The sequence below is a fragment of the Python bivittatus genome, unplaced genomic scaffold, assembly GCF_059951505.1.
Source record: "Python bivittatus isolate LINGU-HERP-01145 unplaced genomic scaffold, Pbiv_v1 ctg000610_np1212, whole genome shotgun sequence".
NCBI lineage: Eukaryota > Metazoa > Chordata > Lepidosauria > Squamata > Pythonidae > Python > Python bivittatus.
The window spans coordinates 17779174-17791852 of record NW_028277088.1 but is presented as its reverse complement, the minus strand read 5'-3'; the positions used below and the strand labels follow the sequence as shown (position 1 = coordinate 17791852).

The window sequence follows — 12679 nt, the reverse complement described above, 5'->3', positions numbered from 1 at the left end:
TTTATAGGCAAACACAGTCATGCACTGGTGCAAAAGGAAGATGAAGAAGGTTAACTTGTACCTGCTTATAAAGTTCCTCGATATCTTTCAGTCTGTCGCTTATCTCTAGCCAGAGTTTGGTTGCATATTCCTGTATTTTTTCTTCATACTGCATTTTCAAGATATTTTGATACAGTGCAAAGTCATCATAGAGTGAGTTTGTAAACTAAAAATGCAAAAAAAAGATGTAATATGAATTCATGATTTCTTTTAGAACTGTTCTGGTTACAAAAGGTGGATATCAACCATTGATAGATTTATTTACTTTAGTTTCACGTTCTGCCTCAATATTTTGTCGGGTAGTTGAAAATAAAGAATGATAGGAAAGCTAATCAGAAATGCAAATGTAAATATTAGCGAAGCAAAGATTCTTGCAGATATTGAATTACAATGATGACAATACAGATATATGAACTGCATACAGATTTTATATGAGAACTGGCCCTTTTGTAAACAAGGGCAATCAATCACATGGACTGCAACAATTCAAAGCAATTTAGGCCCTCTCCAACTCCAAACTGACTCTAGGAAGTTCACAATAAAACAAGGCAAGGTAAAAAGCACAATAAAGATAAAAAGAGAGTATCTGAAAGACAGTGAAAAAGCTTACCTGTAGTAAAGTTCTTGTCATTGCTGTAAACTGTTTCAGATCTGCTATCTCACTTATATCAGTTTGAGTGGCATGATCAGAGATTGCATAACCTATTTTTAGGTCCTCTGAAATGCAAGGCCTGCAGAATTTTTTTAGAAAATAGTTACTTTAAACAGCAGAGATGCTTTGCCTAGTAGAAATTAAATTTAAATTAGCAATTTAAATTTAATTTAAATTAGCAAATTAAAAATGATCCATTTCTGTTTTAGTTACATTATATTCAGCGTTACAAACTTAACTAGAATTAATTCCTATTTATTTATTTCCAAATAAGCATATTTATTGTTCCTTGGTTTTCAACTTGAATACAGTGCTGTTGTCTGATTGATAATCTTGTACTTTGTTTTTATTGTTCTACAATAGAATTCTCTCATTTGAAAGATGGCATAGCTAAGTACTCCCCTTCATGGATCACTGCCTTGTCGTGGCGAAGGGGCTTGCGTAACTCAGTGAAGCCATGAGCTATACCGTGCAGGGCCACCCAAGACGGACAGGTCATGACAGAGAGTTCTGACAAAATGTGGTCCACTGGAGAAGGAAATGGCAACCCACTCCAGTATCCTTGCCAAGAAAACCCCATGAACAATGTTAAAAGGCTAAAAGATATGACGCCGGAAGATGAGCCCCTCAGGTCGGAAGGTGTCCAATATGCTACTGGGGAAGAGCGGAGGGCATTTCCAAGTAGCTCCAGAAAGAGTGAAGCGGCTGGGCCAAAGCTGAAAGGACGCTCAGCTGTGGATGTATCTGGAAGCGAAAAGAAGGTCCGATGCTGTAAAGAACAATATTGTATAGGTACCTGGAATGTAAGATCTATGAACCAAGGCAAGCTGGATGTGGTCAAACATGAGATGACAAGATTGAACGTCGACATCTTGGGAATCAGCGAACTGAAATGGACGGGAATGGGTGAATTTAATTTGGGTGACCATTATATCTACTACTGTGGGCAAGAAACCCTTAGAAGAAATGGAGTTGCACTCATAGTGAATAAGAGAGTGGGAAAGGCAGTAATGGGGTACAACCTCAAAAACGACAGAATGATCTCAGTGCATATCCAAGGCAAACCATTCAATATCACAGTCATCCAAGTCTATGCCCCAACCACTGATGCTGAAGAAGCTGAAGTTGACCGCTTCTATGAAGACCTACAACACCTTCTAGAACTAGCACCAAAAAGATGTCCTTTTCATCATAGGGGATTGGAATGCTAAAGTAGGAAGTCAAGGAGTAATCGGAATAACAGGCAAATTTGGCCTTGGAGTACAAAATGAAGCAGGGCAAAGGCTAATAGAGTTCTGTCAAGAGAACAAGCTAGTCATAGCAAACACTCTTTTCCAACAACACAAGAGACGACTCTACACATGGACATCACCAGATGGTCAATACCGAAACCAGATTGATTATATACTTTGCAGCCAAAGATGGAGAAGCTCTATACAGACAGCAAAAACAAGACCAGGAGCTGACTGTGGCTCAGATCATGAGCTTCTTACTGCAAAATTTAGGCTTAAATTGAAGAATGTAGGGAAAACCACTAGACCACTCAGGTATGACTTAGATCATATTCCTTGTGAGTACACAGTGAAGGTGATGAATAGATTTAGAGGATTAGATTTGGTAGACAGAGTGCCTGAAGAACTATGGACGGAGGTCCGTAACATTGTACAGGAGGCAGCAACTAAAACCATCCCAAAGAAAAAGAAATGCAAGAAAGCAAAATGGCTGTCTGATGAGGCTTTACAAATAGCTGTGGAAAGAAGGAATGCGAAAAGCAAGGGTGAAAGGGAAAGATATAAGCAGCTGAATGCAGATTTCCAGAGAATAGCCAGGAGAGATAAGAAGGCCTTCTTAAATGAACAATGCAAAGAAATTGAGGAAAACAATAGAATGGGGAAGACTAGAGATCTCTTCAAGAAAATTGGAGATATGAAAGGAACGTTTAGTGCAAAGATGGGCATGATAAAGGACAAAAGGCAGGGACCTAACAGAAGCAGAAGAGATTAAGAAGAGGTGGCAAGAATACACAGAAGAACTATACAAGAAAGATCTTAATGTCCCTGATGTCCACGCTGGTGTGATCACTGACCTTGAGCCAGACATCCTAGAGAGTGAAATCAAGTGGGCCTTAGGAAGCATTGCTAACAACAAAGCTAGTGGAGATGACAGGATTCCAGCTGAGTTATTTAAAATACTAAAAGATGATGGTGTTAAAGTGCTGCACTCAATATGCCAGCAAGTTTGGAAAACGCAACAGTGGCCACGGGATTGGAAAAGGTCAGTTTACGTTCCAATTCCAAAGAAGGGCAACGCCAAAGAATGCTCAAACTATCGCACAATTGCACTCATTTCACATGCTAGCAAGGTTATGCTCAAAATCCTACAAGCTAGGCTTCAGCAATATATGAACCGAGAACTACCGGATGTACAAGCTGGGTTTCGAAGAGGCAGAGGAACTAGAGATCAAATCGCCAACATTCGCTGGATCATGGAGAAAGCACGAGAGTTCCAGAAAAATATCTACTTCTGCTTCATTGACTATGCAAAAGCCTTTGATTGTGTGGATCACAACAAACTGTGGCAAATTCTTAAAGAGATGGGAATACCAGACCACCTTACCTGTCTCCTGAGAAATCTGTATGCGGGCCAAGAAGCAACAGTTAGAACCGGTCACGGAACAACCGATTGGTTCAAAATAGGGAAAGGAGTACGACAAGGCTGTATACTGTCACCCTGCTTATTTAACCTATATGCAGAGTACATCATGAGAAATGCCAGGCTGGAAGAATCACAAGCCGGAATTAAGATTGCAGGGAGAATCATCAACAACCTCAGATATGCGGACGATACCACCCTAATGGCAGAAAGTGAAGAAGAACTAAAGAGCCTCTTGATGAGGGTGAAAGAGGAGAGTGCAAAAGCTGGCTTGAAACTCAACATTAAAAAAACTAAGATCATGGCATCTGGACCCATCAATTCCTGGCAAATGGGTAGAAATGGAAGCAGTAACAGACTTCATTTATTTGGGCTCCAAGATCACCGCAGACGGAGACTGCAGCCATGAAATTAAAAGACGCTTGCTCCTTGGGAGGAAAGCTATGGCAAGCCTAGATAGCATATTAAAAAGCAGAGACGTCACCTTGCCGACAAAGATCCGCATAGTCAAAGCTATGGTTTTTCCAGTAGTAATGTATGGCTGTGAGAGTTGGACCATAAAAAAGGCCGAGCGCCGAAGAATTGATGCCTTTGAACTGTGGTGCTGGAGAAGACTCTTAAGAGTTCCCTGGACTGCTAGGAGGTCAAACCAGTCAATCTTAAAGGAAATCAACCCTGATTGCTCATTGGAAGGATCGATAATGAAGCTCAAGCTCAGATATTTTGGCCACCTAATGCGAAGAGAGATCTCTTTGGAGAAGACCCTGATGCTGGGAAAGATTGAAGGCAAAAGGAGAAGAGGACGGCAGAGGATGAGATGGTTAGATAGCATCACTGAAGCAATGAGCATGAAACTGAGCAAACTCAGGGAGGCAGTGAAGGACAGGAAGGCCTGGCGCAATATGGTTCATGGGGTCACGAAGAGTCGGACACGACTTAACGACTAAACAACAACAAAAATAGCTAAGTACTAGGAAAAGGCTCCCTTAAGACAATCACAATTTCTTTTATTCTTGGCAGCAATATAGAAATGGCTTGCCATTGCATTTTCTTAATAAATTTTTTTCAACTTCCTAATCTAGCCTATAACTGGGATTTCCTATGGTTTTGGCCAAATGTTAACCAGGTCTAATCCACTTTATCTTTTTGAAATTAGCCCAGGTTGGCCATGTGCTGCCACCTACCGGGCACTATACAGAGGAACAGACACAAAATTGTCTAAAGGAAGTTCCAGGTTTAATCCAGGGCATTTCTTAAAACAGCAGGTGATATGGAAAATCTACACTTGAAACGCCAGAAAACTGCATCCAGTACAATTTGCCCATCTAACCTATTATTATGTCTGACCAGGTAATTTACATAATGCTCTACTGTATTCCAATACAAACCCATTTGAAAGAAATAGAATATCTGATGTTAACAGATAATTCAACAAAGAACAATGAACAAATAACCTCAACAAAGAACAGTGGTGCAAATGAGCCCTAAAACTTAAATTCAGTTCTTTTCATTCAGGGTATATAACTCCCTCTCAACCACGTAAGATCCACTTACTCAACACACCCCTCTCACAATATCCATGCACCTCAAGATGAACTCTTTCCTCCACAGAAACAATGCACATTGAAAGCCTATAGAGTTCCTCCCCTTGATTTCACACTTCATGCACCTCTAACCCATCCTAGTGCTCTCTAAACCCTGCCCCCTTACCTCCTCAGTCTTCTCTTTCTGGTTGCATTCACACAATATGTTTGCCTTAGCTGAACTTTACTAAGATTTATTCATTTCAGTTTTCTGGGTTTCCACACTCAGTGGCTCTAAACCTAGGAGATAGATTAGCCCAACATACTAGGCTAAAATGAATTGACTAATTCATGGTTCAGTGGGTCTTGTAAACATAGATTCTGTATACATAGCTAACCAGCCCACTTACAGATATCACTGTGTCATCTTCAGCACTCTACTAGTTGTTGTTCTGTGTTGTTGTCATGCCTGTCCATTGCCTAGTTCTTGCATAAGTAGGTCATATAACCAAGCCAGTGCATAATGAATATTCTAGTTCCGGCATGTTTGTAGCTCTACTTAGATATAAGCCCATATCAAATAAAAATACTAAATACTTATCTAAGCATCAGCATAAGACAACACATGTTTATTGTACATACAGGTTTTAAAGTACAATGTAACCATGTCAAGCTTTGTTTCTTTCTGGCTATGATGTGGAAGCCACATCGTATACTGTAGTTAAAATTCTTACATGCTATGAAACAGCTTCAGTGAAATAGATGATTGCTGCCCCATGAGGTCACTCACAGACTTGCAGCTTTTAAAGGAAGAAATCTAAATCTGGACAAGCTCTACCTACTTTGGCTTGGCAGAAATGAAGGTAAAAAGTTTCCTTTTGCAATTATTTGTGAGAGTTGGGATCTCTGGTGTGTTTTGCATGGTTGGCCTTGCTTTGAATCCTCATTCCTAGTTAGCTGAATGATTAATCTGTCTTGGTTTTCAGCTCTTGTCTCCTTCTGGGCAATGGTTTATGGCTCAGCCGTAATAATTAGTAATTTCCTCTATATTATAGATGTGTGTGTCTGTGTGTGACTACAGCATGTGTACCTTACCTCTTACACTTACATCCCACTCTTCAACATTATATACACGTTACAGTTACCAGATCTGGCTGCAAATATCCAGATGACCACACGGTGGCAGCAAAGTCTTTTTTTAGCCCAGATCTGGTAGTTCTAGTATAAAAGGGCTTCTAGATCAGAATATGCCTCCTTTTGTATGCATAGGGCCACACAAAAAATGTAGGAAAAGCTAGGATAATACCTAAAATTGAATTTAACTCAAAGTAATTGAAAGCAGTTTATAATATTTGCTTTCTATGTACTTCGTAGCTTTTTTCTTTGGTTATATTGGTCATTTCAAGTCAATAGCAACTGTAGGGAGACCTTTGGGGCCCACATGTAGCCTGACACTGGACTAAATAATTTAACTATCTTGTGCCTTCAAGTGATTCTCTAAGGAGTCTGCATCACAAGCTGTGTACGTATATGCATGGTTCAGCTTGTATTGACATCTTCTACTTGCAGCAACATAAAACATTCTTCAGAAGTATTTGGGAAAGCTTTGTTTCCTTTCGTAATATCCACTGTCAATTTATTTGAAAAGCCTGTTATTTTGCTTAACAAGGCTTTGTGGGGACAACTCATAATGCCTAGATATTTGGAGGTGGAAGCTATTCAAAGATTCACTGCCTTTGCCAACTTTGAGAAACAGATGCACACAGTGACTGCTTAGTCCTCTGGCATTGGAATGAGGCTGAGTCAACATGTACGTCACCCAAGCTAAACTTAGCTCATTCAGAAGGGGAACTCTTAATGCAGAACTATGAAAAAACAAATAAATGCTAGTGCCATTCTTAAATAATCTTCTGTGTTAAGCAGCTCCTAGCCACAATTGCTCTTAGTTTGCATTATACAAGTGATTCCCTGTGTGTGAATTTGTGTCATGTCTAAAACTCTTTCAATGGGAACATGAGAACATTCATATGTAATAGCAAGGAGAAAAGAGGCCTTTCCTGGTTCTGAATGTGGCCAGAGATGCAGCTCAGTTTTAAGAGCCCATATGGACTGGGGTGGCCTATAAATACTGGTACCGCCAATAAATAAATAAATCAGCCAGCCAACCAGTCAGCCAACCAGCAGCCCTTTGTGAGGGTTATTTCTCACACTACTGGGAATGACAGCTACTAAAACAGTGAACAGATGCAGACTGCCCCTCATTCATAAAAGAGGCAAGCTTCCAGACTCTACATAAAAAAAAGCAGGAAGAGGCAAAAAAGAGTTTAGCCACTCTAAATTGCATATATGTCACTGCAGAATCTCATTTGAAAGCACTTTGCTTTCTTTGCTTACTTTACTCACTGAAACTCTTACGTTGCAACCATAACCTTCCTTCAAATAAATACTGTTAAACAAAGTTCTTAGATACTCATTCTTTGAATGAACTATTTCCAGTATAGACTGCAAGGAAGGCAGGCTGGCACCATCTTCAACAGGGCACAATACACAACTGGAGAAACTAACTGTAGTGTATTTCCATCTACATGTTCAGCATCAACGGGAAAAGCTACTGGTCCAGTGCCACAATTTGTTTGCTCGCCCACAGAAGCATTTTGGTACCAGAACAGCCTTGCTGGATACAGATAATGTAGTTCAGCATTCTGTTCTCACAGGAACCAGCAAAGTCCTACGGGAAGTTCCAGAGCAAGGCATGAATAAAACAACTCTGTCCTTCTTTCTAGCAACTGATACTCAATGACTTGTAGCATCTTCTAGCATCATTTATTCATCATTGCAGTGAAGTAACAGGATTTATATTGTTTTAGTGACATCTAATGATTTAGAAGTACTCTACATCACTAGGTGGGGGAATGGTCAATGACATGCTTCCTTTGATTTTAGGAGTACTGTACAGACATCAGGACTAGCAGGGTTCTTATCTAAACCTATTTTAACATAATCCATATTGTTCATGACACTGTGATAGTGTATTCCACAAATCAGCCCCCAATCTTTTGTGAATGCTCTTGCATAGGGCATGGGGGAGGGGGCTTGCTCCTTCATAAGATGCCCATGTGGGACATAATCTGTTCCAAAGCACTTCTTTAACAGAATATTACCTGCCTCTCCCTCTAGCGCCCCCCGTATAGGGCATTGTCCACCACCCTTACTTGTCTTTGTTCTTTTTCTGGTTTGGGGAGCATGATTTCCAGACCAATCATTTTTAATTTGTTTTCCAAGAATATTTTAGGGGGCCAATTTAATTCCAAGGGCCATGTAAAATAAGTATACAGGAAAATACGAAGCTGTTTCAAGCAAAGTCAAAGTATTCTTCCAACTAACTCTGTTCTGTTTAATCTGAAAGACCTTCCCTGAATCCCATCCCTTGCTAACTGACCTTTTAACTGAGAAATGCAAAAAGTTCAATTCAGGATGCTCACATACCCCAGGGCAGTATCTGATGTGGCCTGCAATGATACCCTTCCCTCCTGGTCATCTTTAAGAGAATAATCCTTCCTTCCTTGGAAGTGAACTATTTTAAAGTTAAAACTAAACAATATATACAGATGTAAAAGTGGTCCTGTGCCCTCTAGAAGTTGCTCCACTCATTTCTGGAACACTGCCCTCAACATGTCACATACTTCCAAACCTACATTTTATTCATCTTGTGGAATCTAATGTAACTGGGCTGCCTTTTCCAAACCAGAATCTATCTGCCTCTGAGTTAGCTGCATAGCAGTAAAGTTCATCTCCATTATTTAATAGCAGAAATCTGTTTTATTTCATAAGCTGTTACACAGAGACCACCTATACAAAGTATACAATTGTTTTAATGGGAACTATGATGTAATAGCACATAGCAACTGTATATTTTCACTGAAGTATCCAATGTCTGTGCATATATAGTACGTATATGGTTATCCCTGATAACCAAATACATGTGAACTGGCTCTGCTCATATGTGACCATTGTCCTTTGAGAGGAGGATAGTATGAAAGTTAAGGACGAGGTCATGTTCTGATGACTCCTTCACACACGTGTAATTTCTAGATATTGTACTGTTCATGTGATGAGCATTTCTAAGTGAACTGGTCAGTATCACATAGCCTAAGCTACCTCATAAGGTTGTTGTGCAGATAATTTGAATACATTATAGTTGTATTTTTTCTGAGCACAGTTTCAATATGCTGATTTCCTCCTAAGTAGCTAATGAAGATTTTTACCAAATGTGAGCTTGGGCTTTTTAACCTTTCTTCTGCGTTAGCTTTGCTGTTTCTTCTGTCATTAGTGCTTTGGTGTTTTAGTGTCTTAACTTCTATTGATTTGGGTTTTTAAACTGTCAGTGTATGATGATTGTTTTAAGCCATTGTGTGTATATGCCAACACCAGGAGGAAGGAGTAGCAGAATATTTTAATAACGGAAAAAATAAACTACAGTAGTTTGAAGTGAGGCATGTCTATATACATCCCATCTGAAGAAGTCTTGGATATCTACCCCATATCTTATACCTCTACCAGATGTTCCCCCTCCCTTCTCCTCTTACACTTTATTATGAGTCCTCCCAAACTGCTCCCTGCAGCTGGTTCAGCATTTTACCGGTAATCAGTTTCCAGTTCCTCTAAGCAACAAGGTAGAGTTAAAAGTTCTAGGATGTTTGGTGAAAGGGTCAGCTTCCGTGTTGAGAGCAGGGTATGAATCTGCTCAGTGGTATCCATATCATCATGGTCATTGGGGTGGTAGGCAGAGACATGAAGTGTGTGTGCTCTGGCCATCTTTCTTCTTCTTCTAAAGTCTTGGAAAGAACATTAGCAAGGAACCAGTCATGGGTTACCATGGCAGCAATGTGGAAATTCTGTATTTACTTCTGTGTTTCTATTCATTCTTGACCAAAAAAGGAATTCTAGCTGGAGATGACTCTGCTAGAGTGAAAGTTTCCAACCAACTTTGAGGAGAAGTTGTGACTGCCCTCCACCTCCAGATCAGCAGAGTTTTCCATCAAGGATTGAAGCATATATCCAACTTCGTTATTCATTTGATTGGGTAAAGACAACAGAAAACTAAATGGAGTGTACTAAAAACTGTATAGCTACCCTTCTTCCTCTGAGAAGAATCAACTTTCTCTGACCAGTAAAGTGCTCAGAGATCAATTAGGCTGGAAGTTGAAAAGGAGTGCAAGCTATTTTATTGACCTACCATCAACACCCAATATCAGATTTATTCTTTCCAACTTGGATACTCAAATGTGTCGATTTCAGCTGCCAGAATTCCCAGCTGGCTTGGCTACTGTAGATCCTCTTCAAGTTCCATCAGATCCCCAGCATCCTAAGAGAAGAGGGCTCTAACTTAGGTTTTCCCATTGGCTGAGCAAGCACTATGAAAATGACAGCATTGAGAATTAGGCTCTCTAAAGGAACTTAATGTAGGGGATCAAAGAGGATTGAACAAGAATTGGAACCCAAGGCTGCAATTTGATATATTGTGAAATACTAGGTATCACACAGGCATCCAAACCTCATGGTTCAAAGGTAGGCAAACTGCAGAAGCCAAAGCACCTTTTTTGTGGCTTCCTGCATCCCCTCTGACCATGCTGCTGAATAAGGCATAATTGCTCCAAGTCAGCAATGTGATTTCCTGTTATTCTGAGGTGGGACATGCGTGAAAACTGTAATTTACTATTTCGCTCTATGACATGTCCCCAGTATAAAACCTTAAAATAGGCTTAATAGTTTCTTAATGCAAACATACTCCACTGTCAACAAAATAAGAAAAAGGGAAAAATCCCGCTATATCCAGGTGCATAATTATGTCCTGCCTACATGCCCCATCACCAGGCCACTCAAGTCTTTGCCCCCTCCTTCAATATAAGGTGTAACCTTGGTCATCAACAGAGTGCCCACCCCTGCAGGAGATGAATTTGCATACTGCAGCTAAGTATTCATTCTTATGCTTTTGGTAAAAATTACCCATTTGTTGTCCAACACACCCAAAGGACACTAGGATGGAGGCAATGGTAAAGCTTCCTTCAGGTTGAGCTAGTGACTTCGTAGACTTTGTAAGCATGATCATACAGTTTTCCTGGGAATAATACCAAAGTGGTTTCCCACTGACTTCTTCTGGGATTTTTTTTTTTCACCTTCCCAGTTTAGCCTCCTCCCTTTGGACTCTTTGATGGTCTTCTATCCAACCTGGTTTGGCCCTGCTTACTTCTTCCACATCAGCCAAGGTCCCCTATGTGTGCCACCAGGATAGAAAAGTCTGGCCCAAAGGAAAATATTGGAGGGAGGCCAGGAGAACGCTGATGAAGGAATGCAAGAGCCATTAACTGGTGAAAGAGACTGCAAATGAAATCTCAGCTCTGAAACAGTAAGCGTAAGAAAGAGATTTAAAATAACCTCACCTTGATTATGCACAATATAGCAGAGGACAGAGGGAAACTCCGGCAAGCTTTGAAAATTCTCTTATTATATCCTACAACATTAGAGTTCTAACAGTCCTTAAGGAGTCTGTTTTCTGAACCCTTGAAGGGCTGACAGGAAGGAGGGGATTATTACACTGTGCACTAAACAAAATCCCTCTTGATTCCACCCCATATTTTGTACCACTGGAACTTCCTATAACACAAGGAGTTCTGGTGAAATTGTTTGTCCCCAGTAACAGAATCAGCTGGTCTCATTCTACTTTCATAATTATTTATGAATAGAGCAAGCTGGAAAGTGATTCTTGAGTGAAAATAGCTAATCTTAATTCTTGATTGTAATGACCAAGTTATGATAAAATAGTATGCTACTGATTAATATTAATGATTGAAATGAAATTTTAGAAGTAAGTATTAATCTGAAATTAACCATTTTCTTCTACAGTCAAGTCTATTGTTCATGATGGACAACATGGTTTTAAAAAAAGTATGACATAAAACTATATTAAATTGCTATTTATGAATGTAAATATGCTTGTCTTGTTTGGAAATATATCACTTCATCATTAAAAGCTCTGTTTGCTGACTTGGAGAACTGAAGGTATACAAAGCCCTTAGTGAAGCACACTCAAAGTATTATTTATTATAGGGATATTTTTCTAGTATGTAATTGGGCATATTTTTGCTAGAGGCCTTATTGTACTGTTCCAACATGCACACTCATTAGACTAGGCAATTGAGGAACTGTATCACGAGGAAGACAATTTCACAGAACCTCGTTTATTCAGAAGGAACTTCAACTGTGTTCAGTACAGTTTATGCCCAAGTGAGTGTCTTAGAATTGTTAGGCTTGCAGCTTATTAAATTATATGTATGTTTTCTCCTAAGCAATTTGGTTTAGGATTGTAATCTATGCCTACAGTCTTAAACACTTATTAGAAGTAAGTTGTCCTGAATACAAGTGAGCTTTTCATCTCAGTAAATCTGTAGGATTTCATTCTAAGGTTTTCTAAAAGAAAGTATGTACTAGAAATAATATGGATGGAGAAATAAATTAAAACATGCTATTCTATTTTTCGATATATCTGGAACTTGAAAGAGATAAAAAACCAGATCTGCCTCTGAATTGTTTAATATTTAGAAGCCATATCTTTTATTTAAATTCACATTTATAGAATGATCTACTTGATGATCACACTTCTACTTGCCACCATCCACCAGCCTTTCACATGGGCCACTAGATTCTATCACGGTGTGGGCTTCCTTTGTGGTGATTAATGAGTACACTGTCAGCACAGCTCCTTGAATATGTTATCTAGCAGGTGTGAAATGACGGCATGGAGCTAAAAGCAATT

General features: G+C 39.6%; 1 protein-coding gene across 3 annotated transcripts in view; it reads right to left on the bottom strand.

The window, feature by feature from the left end:
* CUNH10orf67 (chromosome unknown C10orf67 homolog) overlaps window positions 1–12679 on the bottom strand; it is a 73151-nt gene that overhangs the window by 49145 nt on the left and 11327 nt on the right. For 2 of the 3 annotated variants that reach the window (XM_088150367.1, XM_088150366.1), the window contains exons 2-3: window positions 650–770; window positions 62–205 (exon numbers count right to left, since the gene is read on the bottom strand). In XM_088150367.1, coding sequence (XP_088006493.1) covers window positions 62–205; window positions 650–670 — 165 coding nt within the window. In that variant the 5' untranslated portion in view covers window positions 671–770. The remainder of the gene's footprint in view (window positions 1–61; window positions 206–649; window positions 771–12679) is intronic. The other variant, XM_088150368.1, reaches the window with a different exon arrangement.